Source organism: Ambystoma mexicanum, chromosome 2q, assembly GCF_040938575.1.
Source record: "Ambystoma mexicanum isolate Mex_15411 chromosome 2q, UKY_AmexF1_1, whole genome shotgun sequence".
Lineage (NCBI taxonomy): Eukaryota > Metazoa > Chordata > Amphibia > Caudata > Ambystomatidae > Ambystoma > Ambystoma mexicanum.
Window position 1 is genome coordinate 577,429,814 of NC_090924.1, and position 14,989 is coordinate 577,444,802.

The following is a 14,989-nucleotide window of genomic DNA, read 5'->3' on the forward strand; positions in this document are numbered from 1 at the left end:
GGCCGCACTGTCATTCTCTTGCTTTGGAATGACCCTGTGACAAAGAAGATTTTCTGCAAAATGCATGTCTTTCAGCTAATTTGCATATCCACAATGCACTGCTGAGTGGATCCTAACTGGAGGTGAACTTTTAGGAATGGCTACTTGGTGACACTGTGGCAGTTAGGGCTTGTCAGCTGAAAAGGCCTATTCTACTCTCGTTTTTAAATGAAAAGAACGCCACACACATCGCATGTAAGCTGAATATTCTACACCTCCAACTGCAGCTTTGACCAACAAAAATAGAGTGAACACACTTGAAAGAGTGGACGTGACGGTGTGGTATATCAATGTTATTTGGATCAGTGCATAGGCTGTGTAGCAACTGCGTCACAGGAGGCAAATCCGCCGTTGACCATTGGCATACCACATGGCCTAAATGGTGCCCTCTTTCGTCGAGTTTTCCGATCGTATTCAGGGTGCAGGTGAAAATGAGAAGCTCCTCTTGTGCTCAGCGTGGTTCTGAATGAGTGGCAGGTCGAGGAGGCGAGGGCCACCCCTACTTCCCCTCTGCTTCGCACCCAACGGCCCTGCTTGTTGTCGAAAGGTAAACATTTTAGGGCAGTTCCAGGACACTGCGAGGTGTATCACCAGAGCACAGATTTATGCGCAAGATGCACGTGTGTTTGACTTCAGCAAGAAGGCACACACACCAGGGTCAAGTCGAGAATCACACATAGGTCAAGGACCAAAAATAAGATAGACTTTCTTTTGCAAAGAAGAATCGGTAACTTTTTGGTGAATAAATTTTGGGGTGCTTGTTTTGGGAAAAAAATCTGCAAATAGTGTCCCACCTATTGGTGCTCCAAGCCATCGAAGTGGTTCACCTTGGACCACACAGTGGGGCATTGCACTATAGACCACTACGGGCCTCCAATGGGGCTGTGTATTGTTCGAGCTGGGTAGGTAGAATTCCTCCTTCTGTAGGAGGGGAACCCTCGTGCTTTCTAGGAATGAGTGCTAAGGCGGGTACTTAATTAGCAGAAATACTATTGACCCAAGTTAACACAGATGAATTCGGTATAGTATATCGAGTACAGGTACTAGGTCTGTCCATTGAACTTAGTTTTCTGGAATCAAAATAACAAAGCATGGCAAATAAAGAAAAAGCAGAAGCAATGGGCCTCATTACGAGTTTGGCAGTGCAGTAATCAAAAGGAAGGTAAAGTTGTCACTGCCATTTATTTGGGAGGTGATGTATTTACCGATACTTTTACGGCTCCAGCAAACTCAGAGTTTCGCGACTGGACAAAGAGAGAGTGGTAACTCCTCTGCTTTACCACCAAAAACTGGAGGGTGTATCCGGGCGGGATTACCGCCCACAGCACATCTGAAAAATCACCATGGCGCCCACAGACTTCAATAATTAAGGCTGTTTCTGCCAGACGGGCACTCATAAACTGGCACGAAATCCGTCAGACCTAGTAGTGGCGAAGGTATCAGAATCCGGCAGTAATTCCCTTGGAAGAGGCCCAATGCATGTGCTTTGCAATGCGTCTTTTCTAAACATGCCCCCATTTAAAAGTCGTGCTCTGGCAGTTTTATTTCCAAACCTCACCCTTCTCGAGCCCCGCTGCTTGCTTTGTAGACAATTTTTAAAGCATTTCACTGCAAATACATTTTGTGTGTATAACAGTGGTTTATTAAGGTGCAAGGGGCTAAAATCAGCCTTCATCTATTCTAAATAACCAGAAATTCGTACTGTTTAAAGTTAAGTACATTCACTTGACATCCACCTTAGAAGCAGACAGTTACAATATAAATGCGTGCAATGGGTTTTTTAAAGTTGCTCTCAACTTCACAACTCTAACTTTCTTTCGGATCCGCGTTGCTGCAGAACTTGTTCCTTGTACTAGCACTACTGCAATTGGCTAATGCCTAGGTTACTTCCCGGTAATGTCCATTGCTATCGGTCCTTCTTTTACTCGTCACAGTACTTAAGCATTAACAAGTACTGGAACGAGGAAGAGGGACGATGGGGTGATACATGATTTTTAAAGGGCATACCACATAAGCCTCCCCACTCACTCCTACAGACTGCCTTTGGAAAACACTGGAGATTTGGTCCCTCCCTTACTGCAGCTCTTCTTTCCCGTTGACCAGAGCCCAGATGGAACGCATCAGTGGCTGTGTTTGCATGCAGACAGAGCATGGCAGGTACATTATTGATACAAGTTGCCAGTGCTTAATTTGTAAAAAAAAAAAAAAATGCCAGGGTCAAATATTTTCTAGTGCGCTTGTGACTCCGGGTGGGGGGGGTGGAGGGCAGTTCCCCACCCACCACTGCTGCCACCAACCATAGGTGCTCCCCACCGTGTGAAAATGTTTGGGGTTACACTGCAGCTTGCACCTGCTCATTGTGGTTGAGGGATGCACTATCAGCACTTCATAATTAAAGTGAGTCTGAGACAATAAGTGCCAAGGCTAAAAAAATAATAATAAGTGCCAGGGCTGAGCCCTGGCAAACACCCCACAGATGAGGTACTGCAAGGTGCCCCCTTTGCTTTTTACAGCTCCCCTTGATAGCGCCTGGCTCTGTTCACCAACCCCCTTTCCCGCTTGCCACATATTTCTGGGAGGAAAACCTGACAGCTACTTACTTCCCCTGGAAGAAGCCAGCAGTAACTAACCACAGATGTCCTCTCACCAGCTACAGATTGCTGCAGGGGCTATTTATCGGACCGATCAAGCTCCACTCAGTGACAGGATTTCAACAGGGAACAGGGCACGTGCTGAAAATGACCGATTGTGAACCCTCTCAGTCTCCCCACTTTCACACAGGAAAGGAAATGGGACAGAACGTAATGATGTTTGCTTTTTCAAGCCACTGTATGAACTATTGTTTGCTTTTTCAAGCCACTGTATGAACTGGAAATATAGTTTTACTCAGAAGGCCTCACACCTCCTATGGGGTTTCTTTAATTGCCTTCAATCGTTTATAACATGGGCGATTTGGAGCTTTTGTGAGAGGGCTAGTAAATACTTCCCATACCTGACAACCTCTCTACAGTGAAAGGCTGAACGGAAATGGTGCGTGAATGAGTGCAGAGAATGCACCTGCCTGAGGACCGCCCAGAGGTGGCTCCGATACACTATGGAGCATGGAGGGTGGCTGACCTTAGCAGACCCCTCCATGCTTTTCAGAGGGACGGACGGCCTGTGCGAGGTCTTCTCGGTTTCCCTTGGAAGTAGTGGAGGTTGCCACTTTGCAGCACCCTCTAGATCAGGGGTCTGACACCTTTTGCTCTCCAGAGGTTTTAGACTACAGGCCCCATCAAGCTCAACCAGCGTAGTCAAAGGGGAGGGGTCGCAGGAGTTGTAGTCCAAAACATCTTTAGAGCCTTCGGTGACACACCCCTGCTGTAATGAATTAAGGGATGTTTAACAGATGGTATGGTTGGTATGTCTTGGCATGGCAGGGTACGGTCGTTTGTCTCATAGTGTACTGTATGCAGCATGCAACTAACATCAGCTACATACAAATCAGTCCAGTGCTAAAATAACCCATGATGATGTAGTCGGTGCAAAGGGAGGAGTATAAGCTCACACAGAGTGAAGTAAGTGCACAGCAGACATGTTTTGATGACTCCATTTTGTTATATTTTATACACTCTGTACATCTTATTAGCGTTTTTACCTATGCCGCTGCGTCAGAGAGCGTCGAGGTCATGTTGCAGAGTCTGTCATGGACCGGCATGCACACATGCTTCTTTCACATCTTTCAGTCAGCTGACGTTTCAAGGTTGTACCAAAGCTCAATCTGCATTTATCATTGTAGTCATAACATGTGCAGGCATGAACATTTGTATTTTGAGAATGGAAGTTCATCCGGTGCCAGGGGAGTACCGTTCTATGCGTTTGCGTTGACACACATTTTTTTCGTTATCATTTTGGTCGACATTATTTAGGTAGTTCGAATTTTTTTAGTGGAGGTGTTTTGGACTACGAATCCCAGATGCCGGAGCAAGTAAATGATGAGGGATCATATCCAAAACATTGAAGAGAGGCAGGTTGCAGGCCCCTGGATTATGAAGTTCACCTGTGGGAGTTCTGTTGGAACAGAGAAGCGGTTGAAAACCCAAAACTTCCATCCAATCAGCTGAAAAGCAGAACCTCCAGAACCGCTCACAAACCAGTGACCAGGGCAGGATTGTGCATTTCCTGTAAGAGGCCAGGAATGTGGGCCTCAGTCTGAATAGAGCAACTGTGCTCGGACTTAGCCCTCTCCTGAACCATAGGGGGTCTGATGCCCAAGCTCCCCCTAAGGTCAATACATTATTTTATGAAAATTGGATGTGGAAGAGAATAGCTCTGTGGGCCTCACCTATAAGAGATATTGCTTTATTCAAAATGAAGAGGAGCTTGAAAAACGCAGTGCAAACCCTGCCAACTACACGTGAAAATATGTTTATTAGTGAATACATGGTTGGCTGTGCATTCAGAAGAAATGGGGCCTGATTTACAAAGAGTTTTTCAATGGGGTTTCCCATTGAAAAACGCATTTGTAAATCATACCCATGATCGTGAACTCCAATTTCCCCGCTTAACATGTGTGAACTTGGGCAAATCGCACTGAATGGTGTTGAAAATCAGAAACACAGACAAGAGCAGTTTGCCTTGATGATCCACCATGGGAAAATGACTGGAATGATGACAGAAGGACTTCTAAATTCATGCAATCCCGAATATTGCTCTTCATTTAACAGACTCCTGTCCTTTCTTTTTATGCCCCCTCTAAAAGCAATTTGGGCTACCATTTTCCACTAGCACCCATAAATTATACCCCTGTGCATTATAGGAACCCCCGCTTTGAAGGAATTTCAATATTGATCGGAAAATTGATTTTTGTGATTAAAGTGTCAGATGTTGTTCCTTTTCTATAAGGCTTTACTTAAAAGCACATAGAATCTAAAATGTTGTGAGTATTTAGGAACACAGAGTTGGAGATTAACCATTCTCTCTCAAAGTTTACATAGTTTTGGTAGCCACGAAACAGGTTCCTACAGAGATAAATGTGGTTAAAGATGATTTTTTTTCAAAAGTTGAATGACTGTGGCCAATTTAAGGATTTGGCAAAGATGCAGGATGAGTGAGATAGACTGGAAAACACGGTATGCTGTAAAATGATTAGTGGGCAGGTTAATTAAATGTGCTGTTCATCAAGTTTAAAGCCCAGCATCAGTGGCAGGTCCTAGTACAAAATATCCTTCAATAATAATGTATTCTTCTTTTATTAATTTAGCTTACTTTTATTAATTTACATAATCTTCACTTGTATACCGCATTAGTCATGACTCTCTTGTTGCAGATCGTGTTCTATGAGGGCAAATGCTTCACTGGAAGGAAGCTCGAGGTCTTCGGGGACTGCGACAACTTCCAGGACCGGGGTTTTATGAACCGAGTGAACTCAATCCGCGTTGAGAGTGGGGCCTGGACCTGTTTTGACCACCCCGATTTCCGAGGCCAGCAATTCATCCTGGAGCATGGAGAGTATCCCGACTTTCACCGCTGGAATGGGCACAATGACCACATGGGGTCAGCAAGACCTGTCCGAATGGTGAGTGCAAAAGGTTTGCAAGATCATGTCCCCACTTTGTGTTGCACTGGTAGTGGGAGTCGTCATGCCTTATCAACCAGAGTAAAGACCTGATGTGATGATTGTTCACTTAATTTATGGAGGCCTCGAGCTTTCCCTTAGAAGATGCTGGAGAGGCTGTTACTGATTATACAGACCCTTGAGATTTGCCACAAAGAATATGACACCCCCACGCCAAAGAATGGGGTGAATACTCCAGTGCCAGCTCCCCATTATCCGAGAGAAACTGAGTGATACCACAGATCCAGGAAGAAAAGAAGGGATGCCCGCTGCTTTCTGGCAAACTAAATAAAATGTATCCACCTTCTGTGATCATTCCTATTGCTCGTCAATGTGTTTCACACGCAGCAGTTCCTCAAGATCAAAAGTAAACAATGTACACAAACAATTTTATACTTGGCTTTTCTTCTTACATTTCCCATGGTTGCCTGTGTGGCCACACTGTACTGTGTGGTACTTCTCAAAGTTCAATGCTTCATCCATGACTTAATACTTGTCTTCCAAAAGTACTTCCACAACTATCGCACACTATGTGCCACACATACAAACACACTGAAACAACATCCAACTCCTCTCTGCCACAGGCACAACGCGCAGTATCGTTTTACAGCAATCCCCAGGTTCTGCTCCATCTTCAAGTGTATCATGGAAGAGATTTTGTCCTGGAGAACCTCCATGTTTTGATGGACTTCCTAAAAGTGAGGGTCTAATCCCAAGGGACGCTAAAGGGCCTTCACCTGACTGCAGAATGTTATAGTTGCTACTTTTCCCAAATCATGCTTCTGGACTTTCTTATGTGCAAATCAGCCCACAAGTTTAAGAACTTTGAAGCATGTGTAATATGACAAAAATAATTTATTAGAAATTATAGTATTTATAAGCATTGAGCTGGTTACAATAGGTGTGCATGAACCAAGCTTAAAAGCAAGTCTTAAGCATATATGTGTACTGGGGAAGGGGCGGGAACAGGAAAAGTAAACCTTCAGGTCAAGATATGAAAACAATAACATGCCAGAAGTATGCATTACTCTCCTTAAATCCAGCAAACGGTGACAAGAAGTCATCAAAATAGAGGTAGAGGATATTCAGTATTTTTAAAGTCTTGGGATATCATTGTTCAAAATTCGAATTGTTTTTTAAAAGACTTTGAGACTATAAAAATACAGATGTATGCAGTTAAAAGCAGTCGCAACACATACAGGAGTTCCAGATTCTTAAAATTCCTACTGGACCTGCAGAGAGAGTGCTATAATTTAATACTCGACCAAAGAGAAATGCACTTGCCCCATGGTGACTGGTAACAATATATTCACCAGTGTTTTTTTTTAATAAAACGGTGCATGTCAAGCACACTTCGTATTTGGTGCAATGCTGATACTTTAATTTGTCATTTAATGCAAACACAGCTTGTTTGCAGTAAATGTTAAACAAAACAATTCAAACATCCCCATACTCACTAGCAAGGTCGAGTACCATGCAAATTGTACTCACTCTTCACAAAATCTCCTCACCACTGTAGTGGGTTAGTAGATTTTACAAGCCCTGACATATATACAGACTATTTATTGTTTCATAAAGTTAGGCATTTGTTTAGCTTTCCAAATGTTACTTTTACTTTCAGAATTGTATAGAGTACATCCATTTTAGACTGATTTTGTGCAATAGATTTTTGTAACACTACTTTTCAGGCCATTTCTTCGAAGCCTTGATGGCAACTGGCAGGTATTTCATATAGCAGCTATGTGCAACAATTACCAAGCTCAATGGTACTCATTTCAGTTACCTGGGAACGATAAAAGTCTGAGCCACTGACACTGGAATTCAAGCATATTATCTACAATTGAAACAAAGATACCCGTGGTGGGTGCATTAATCAAGTGGGCTATTTTATCAACTAAAAGTGATAAAGTAGATCAATTGGTTTGACTTCAACCAGCACTATGATACTTCAAGCGCTTGACAGAAGACAACATGTAAAAAAACACACTGCACTTGTGTGTAAGGATTTAAGAAACAAAACGACGACATATTGGACACACAATTCGCCCCTCTTCCTCTCCATGCCCAGTGCAGAGCTCGAGTGGCCAGTCTGATTGGGTGAAATTTCGCCCTGTTTCAAAGGCTGAAAATTCCAGCAAATAAGGGGACACAGATATTTCAGTGAATCAGATGGCAGAATATTCTGTTCACTGAGTTTATATAATGCCCGGCATGCCAGCCAATCAGGTAGCCAGAATGCTTAAGCCACTCTAATTAGCAGTGCGGAATGAACATATAAAAGTCTCATCTCAGGAGTTGGAGCTGGATTGGACTTTGAAATCCACAACTCTACTCTGACACGAATAGTTCACCCAACCCTGCTTTTGTGTCCTACAGGGAGTCAGAGGATGGAAGAAGTTCAGTAATTAAAAGTGCCACTTCTCTTTTCAGCACGGCGAGCACTACAGACTTGAACTCTTCGAGGGGTGCAACTTCACAGGTCAGTGCATGGAGTTCTGTGAAGACTGCCCCTTCCTCCAAGGGCGCGGCTGGAACAAGAACTGCGTGAACGCACTCAAAGTCTACGGCGACGGAGCGTAAGTAACTACCAGGAAGTTAGGGAACCAAACCAATCCAATGTGTGCTATGGCATGAGAGAAGTAACATACAACTTACAATGTACACATGTGGGTGGAACATTTCACATTCACTAAATCTGCTGCTGGGGACAGCGGTGCACACATATCAAAATTCTCCTTATGACCAGGGAATAGTGAGAACCCTCTGCCCACAAAAAGGGCCTAAGGAAAGCATAGTTCCCTTTATTTTTCAAGGTTTTATTTTAAATGCAATCTTTCACATATTGTTGTTTAAAGAATGTATTTATGTGTTTTTTTTTATCAAGTTTAAAAAATTGTGTTTCCTATTAGAAATGTCCAAGAGATAAGCAGCCTCCATCAATCCAAACCCTAACTTAAGGAATTGGTGTATGAGCAAACATCTGAAACTGACACCTGTTCTACCTAACTTGCTGAATCTGGGGGCTCAAAGATAAACCGATGATCAATTCTGATGGCATCGCCTCGCCTATGCCTATATCCTTCCCCCACCTGTGAGGCCCCACCTCCCCTACCTGTGTGCTCTGAAGCCACCCCATGCTGGCATCTAGGGAGATGGTTTTTGTCATTAAAAAAAAAAAAACATTAAAAAGCTCCTTAGTAATATCTCCAGCATAATATAATCGTATCTTCCACTGTAGAGTGGCTAGATAATTACTAGCTAGGAGACCTGAGCATGTGGGAGACTGTCGCCATTTTGAAAACCTCTAAATCGGCGTCACAGATATTGACATTGCTACTTTGTTTTACTTAGCAAAACTTTGCAAGATAGATTTTATAGCCCATAATACACACATCCGTGAACTGGCTCTAGCATCTGCCGCCCACTCACAACCCAAGCTTAAAAAAGAAATCTACTGTTACACAGTCACAGCATGATCTTTTTGTCCTTACTAAGTCTTCCATGGACCTACAATGAGGGATGGCAGTGCCAGTGTAGGAGGCTTTGAGGGCTGAACCTGAATGAAAATATTATATTTTACTTTTCAACATAGATTGGTCTATGCGTGCTATGCACTGTTCTTGGCGAAAAGAAGTTGACCCCCATTGAATAAAAACATCAGCATTTTTAATTAGAAAGAACCACTCCATTTCCCTGCAGTGTATGGGAATGGCAGACAGCCAGTTTCCCAATGTACAGCTCACATGTCCAATTTCTCCACGCACAATCAGATCATTCTGAAACAGTAGGAACTGGAGAACGGAAGGGCTACATGTACATGATCCAACAATGGACACTAGAGCACTGAAGAGTTCAGTGTTGTGCATTTGCAATCCCTACCTGTCTTCGCCGGGTACTTCCGATTGCAGTACTGGGGAATTCACTCGCTCTGGACCTCAGATGCACAGGTGCCAATGACGGTTCACCTGATGACTCTTCACGTGCACAGGGAAAGATCGTGGACAGTCTAGCTTTGACAATTCATTTGTAGCAACCCGCGCCAACGTGGTAGCCCCTGCATGCCTGCCACAGTGTCATAGACGCCAAGTGGCCACGTGTGTTGCGAGACTCCTTCGACCAGCCTGACATTTTAAGTTTTATCACTTTTAATGGTGAGACAGGCAAAACAAGCCCCGGAGCGCGCAGCACTGGGGGCTAAAGAAACCGTATGAGTTCAAGGTGTCACAGAAGGCATCTATGTGATTATCTAAAAATAAATAAATAGTGAAGCTGAAAATACATATGCACATTTTCACGCTATTATATGTGGGGGGAGACCCCCGCAACCCCTATACTCCCCATATATGATGTATTACCCGAACCCACCTCCTAACATATGATTGGGTAGAAATGTGCAGTTAGAAATTCAGCATTTTTGGCCTCTGCATTTTTTGCCGCAAAATGATGGGGTGATACCACAGACGGCACACAGCAGCTTGTCATGTTTTGCGCGCCATTTCAGAGTCATGCAAGGATTTATGCAGCCGCCTCTGAATTGTTATTCTGGTGCCCAAGTTCATGTCTTGGGCCCAACATGGTGCCCTCTGGTGCCTGCCTGCTGGTGGGCGTCTCTTGCAGATGCCCTGCCTGTTCCTTTTTCACTTTCCACTTTCCATGACAGTTGTGGTTTTTGACCATGCTTGAGTTCACCTGGCCCCCTCCAGAAGAAGAAGACAGGACCTGCTCAGACTAGCTGGTAAAGTGAAAGTAGCAAGACACAGAGATGCTCGGCAGTGTCAGATTTAAGGCAAAGAGCCCTGAAGGCAAGATTGGCAGAGGGCACTGGGTGGGCGGAGCTTAGGGTGGGAGAAGTTAATGGCTTTCACTAGTGCGACATTGCTTAACATTTTACGAAAAATGTCCCGTGTATTGTAACATGTTAACACCACTAATCGCCTCCCATTGTAAACCATCTGCTTGTGGAGCCTGTTAAAAGGATAAGGTCTCAGTGAGAGGCCCCAGGCTGTTTGACTTTTGGGTGACAAAGGTAGAGTAGGGGGGCCCCGTGGGCATGTGTCCCTTGTCTGAGTGTTTAACACACCTCTGATGCTCAGTCCCATCGTAGGTTACCCAATTTGACTCACCATTATTGTTGCTATGTACAGTACCTTCTATATACGACTAATTTTTTTGTAAATATGTACAGTTACTTCTATCAAATTCTCGCAGGTGTACATTCGCAATGAGGGGCGAATATATAGTCGTTCAGTATTCCATCATCAGGTGGCTTTAGGTTAAAAAAAACTCAGGATTAAACATAATCTCAACAGATATGTCAGTGAGTCAACCAGGGAGTCCTGCAGGCAGAGAAGACATCTCTAGAGAGCGTTTGGGAATTCTGCTTGTAATGACTCCAGACATAGAGGGGGCAGAAGGAATTTCTACTCCATAGGCCCGGCTATAGATACATATCTTCCCTTCTCCCATTTTAATGTAATTAGAGATGATCAACCCACACGGCAGGTGCTATTGGGAATAACAACTTGGAATTTGAAGGCTGGACAAATATTAGCATCTGAGATACTCAGGGCATTTCAGCCGCTTTAAGCCAAAGTGACTAAACTTCCGTCAGCCTGAGAAATGTCACACTAATAAAAAGTAAGGGTTGGAGTGTCAAGTGGCAAATACCTCTGTTGAATTCTATGAACAGGCTCGTCACTTAGGAAGAATGTGTGCTTCCCAATTAGTGAGTTGAATTGTTGGGGTATCGGCCTCCCTCCATGAACCCCTTCCGATCACCTAAAGCCATAATATTGCAGTTCATGTAGGGCAATCGAGGATCTCCTGACTGGTCATTCTGGTCGCATTGCCCTGTACAGATAAAACAATCAGGGAGAGGACTGGGCAGGCACCTGGATCTGAGTTGAACGTTTTTCGAAATCTTCCAAAAAACTCAATTCTGAGTCTGAAAATCGAAACACTTTCGAGCACATTAACTAACGGGAACTTTTCTCCTAAAAGCACTTAAATCCATTTTAAAATGCACCCTTTCACACACAAATTGAACCTCTGAAGTGTTCTTGAAACTTTGCAAATTACCAATATGCAGTCCCATACGGGCAGATCACAAAGTTTCATAGAAATCTTAGTAATTTAAAATTCTATTTCCCTTTGAGGATAAGGTGCATGTTTTTTCTACTTGGAAATTGGACCTCTGAAGTTGGTTGATGGATTTTAGGCGCAAGCATTCCTTTGGTTGACTGGTCCGAAGGCTTTTAACATGTAAACAATGTCAATAAGTTGGTGGTATAAAAACAAAGCATTGATTTCCTTTTGCGTGATCTTTCAGCCAAAACACATTATGTTGTACTCAAACCTCCAGGCTTGGTCGCTACTATCCTGTTGTGCTCAAATAAACATATTGGCAATGGATTTTCGTCCATTTCATGCAAATTATTGGGGCTGTTCAAGACTGCTGATTCTGCACACTGGATTTATCCAGGGTGCAAATGGTTTATTTGTTTTTTCCCCCAGGAAATTGTCTGCGCTTATTGCGTGACGACAATCTCCCGAGAAAAAAAAAAGATGGCCGCTGCCATAGGGAAAAGGGACCAAGACCCTTTTCCATCTCTATGGCGGCAGCCATGAGCCGGAGGAGAGCTGGGACCAGAGCACAAAGCCTCAGTCCAGCAAGTAAGTGGGGAGGGAGTGGGTGAGGAAGGGGTATGGTTTGTTTTGGAGGAGGTGGGGAGGCAACAATGAAAGGCTCCCTGTTGCCTCCCCACATAAAAGAATAAAGATGGTGCCACCCAGAAACACCTAGAAATGGACCTCCGGTGGCTGGAAACAGTGAGCAGAGAATGTGTATTATCGCCCGCTGTTCCATCCACCTGATTGGCTGAGCACCCTCTAGATGCAAATAACCATTATTTTCAGCTTCATCCTTGCTCTATCGTCACTTGAGACATGGTAGTATGGTTAGTTAAAAAATCTGCTCTTGGGAAACAGAAACCTTAAACAGGGAAGCATCCTCAACCCCATGCCCCTGTCCTGAGCAGTGGCCCTGATAGTGACCTTCTACACCTTAGCATCACATTAGTTTTCTATGGAGGTCAGGGTTGGTCCCGTTGTCTGCTTGCAACTTTCTCTTGTAGAGCAATGATGAACCTGTCATGTTCTTCCTGGTCTTAGCAAACCCACTGCTCGTGGTGTCGCTCTGCCCACACCTAACTGGACATACACAGTTTAAGAAGCTGATGAAGATTCTGTGACATAAGAAGGTGGCCTTTGAGCTGCATACATATTTCCACCATTCTGACAATGAAAAAGGGATATCTAACGGCCACGTGGGTCCCCCTGCCGTGCTTTCCCACCCATTGCAAGTACCTTTGATATTTGAGCACCAGGGGACCACTCCGGTGGTGATAGTGCGCGGTACAAATGTCCTTTAACATAACATCCCTGCACCCTACCTCTACTCCACAGGGTGCTGCCCCTACTTGCAGCGCGCAGTTGCTTCCCAGCTGGGTTTGCACTTTATACATCCTAGGAGTTTGTCCTTTCGTACTGCATCGGTCTGCCCAAACATGTCATTCACCTACTGTCTATTGCTGCTTACATTGAACTGTATCTGCAGCCCCCCCGCACCATGGGGAATAGCCTCACTTGTCTGTGTGTCCACATGTCTCTTGATCCCCATTTCTGTCTGCTCACCAGCTATGGCCTCCAACCCATGAGTAGAGGATGTATCTTTCTGTTCATCCTCATGACTTGACGTTAATGCTGCCGACCATGCCTATCCTATGCTTATCTGTACGCCTGATGTAGCCCCCCGTACCATGAGGTTAGGCTTTGCCAGTATGTGCACCCACACCCATTTTGTCATGCATGCTTGCCTGTATGCCTGATGTAGCCCTACATACCATGAGGGAAGGCTTTGCCAGTCTGTGCACACACGCTTATGTTGTCTGTAACCCATAAACCTGTTCCTGCACTTCACCAATGTACTTATTCCCTTTCTGTAACTAGCGCCTAGATGCTTCAGGGTTTTGTGCACTGAAACAAATGCAAAAAATAGATAAATAAATAAATATATCTCATATATAGATGCATACATTTTATAATACTATGAACATTCTGAGACCCTAATTGGCAGCATCTCTTTGGCATTGATGCTGGATACAGTGCATAAGGTATTTGGCATGGATGTAACTAAGGCCCAGCCATCTTAGATGTCAGAAAAATAACATTGGTTCATTAATATCCAAGTGGGTCAGACTATTTCGCATTAATAAAGGAGGATGTTTTGCCTAAACGTAACATGGCTGCTCTTCAGATACAGCTTTTCCCCCTAGGCGGTGCTGTGCTTAAGTTGGCTACACTCTTAACCTACAGCTTAGAAATGTGAGAACGTCTGCTCATTGATTGGCTAACTTCTGTCCATTACCTGTACCTCATGCCTGGCCAGGGGTGACAGGTGTTTGATGTTCTGTGAGGGGTAAATGGGAGTATTTTAGCTTCAGAAGCCATTTTGAATGCAGGATGCGCATCTTTTTTGTATAACTGGTGTTTCTTTCTTCCCCCCTTTTCCTGTTTAGCTGGGTGCTTTATGAAGAGCCCAACTACCGCGGCCGCATGTACATTGTGGAGAGAGGAGACTACCGCAGCTTTAATGAATGGCAGGGCCAGAGTGCCAACATCCAGTCCATCAGAAGAGTCGCCAACTACTTTTAAACAAGCAATTTTAGTCGAACAACATTCCTCAGGACACTGGAATATGCAGTAACCTTTACCTCTTGTCACTGAACATATGGAATAAATTCTTTAACTTATCATTTGGCCGATGATTTTCTTGAGCAATTTGTTGGCAGAGTATACACCCTGTAAAGCTATTTCTTCTGGGCCTTTTCCAATGAACCTCTGCTGGAGAAAGGAAAACATCAACATGTCATTGCAAATCAGAACTTGTTAAAGTACGTGTGTGTTTCTGCCAATCAGATCTGGAGTGTACGGTGTGCACGAAGGGCCAAAATACATAAAAACCGACGGTGAGGCTCCTTTTGCACATTAGCCAGCCTCGAGACATACAGTAGTTGCCATTTCGATTAGTACATCTTGGGCCAAATGCATTAACTGGTTTAGCTTTAGCAAAAGCAGCCAACATAAAAGTGCTGGTTGTAAAATAACTCAAAACTCGTATTTGTATCAAAGGTACCTTGGAAAAAAAACAATTAACATGATGGTCCTGATTCACAGAAATGTTTTATAATGGTGTGATTGCATTAGAAAACACTCTATAAATCAGGCCCTATGAATTAAAATATTCGACTTGCAAACTCACACAAGAGGTAGAGGGATTGCTAGCATTTCTCCCTT

At 43.9% G+C, this 14,989-nt stretch overlaps 1 protein-coding gene across 3 annotated transcripts in view; it reads left to right on the forward strand.

Moving 5' to 3' along the window:
* The window catches only part of CRYGN (crystallin gamma N), a 584,616-nt gene extending 570,170 nt beyond the window's left edge, over window positions 1-14,446 (forward strand). For all 3 annotated transcript variants that reach the window (XM_069646727.1, XM_069646726.1, XM_069646725.1), the window contains 3 exons: window positions 5,348-5,596; window positions 8,066-8,211; window positions 14,212-14,446. In XM_069646727.1, the coding sequence (XP_069502828.1) occupies window positions 5,432-5,596; window positions 8,066-8,211; window positions 14,212-14,347 (447 nt within the window). In that variant the 5' untranslated portion in view covers window positions 5,348-5,431 and the 3' untranslated portion in view covers window positions 14,348-14,446. The remainder of the gene's footprint in view (window positions 1-5,347; window positions 5,597-8,065; window positions 8,212-14,211) is intronic.
* Window positions 14,447-14,989: the final 543 nt, after the last annotated feature.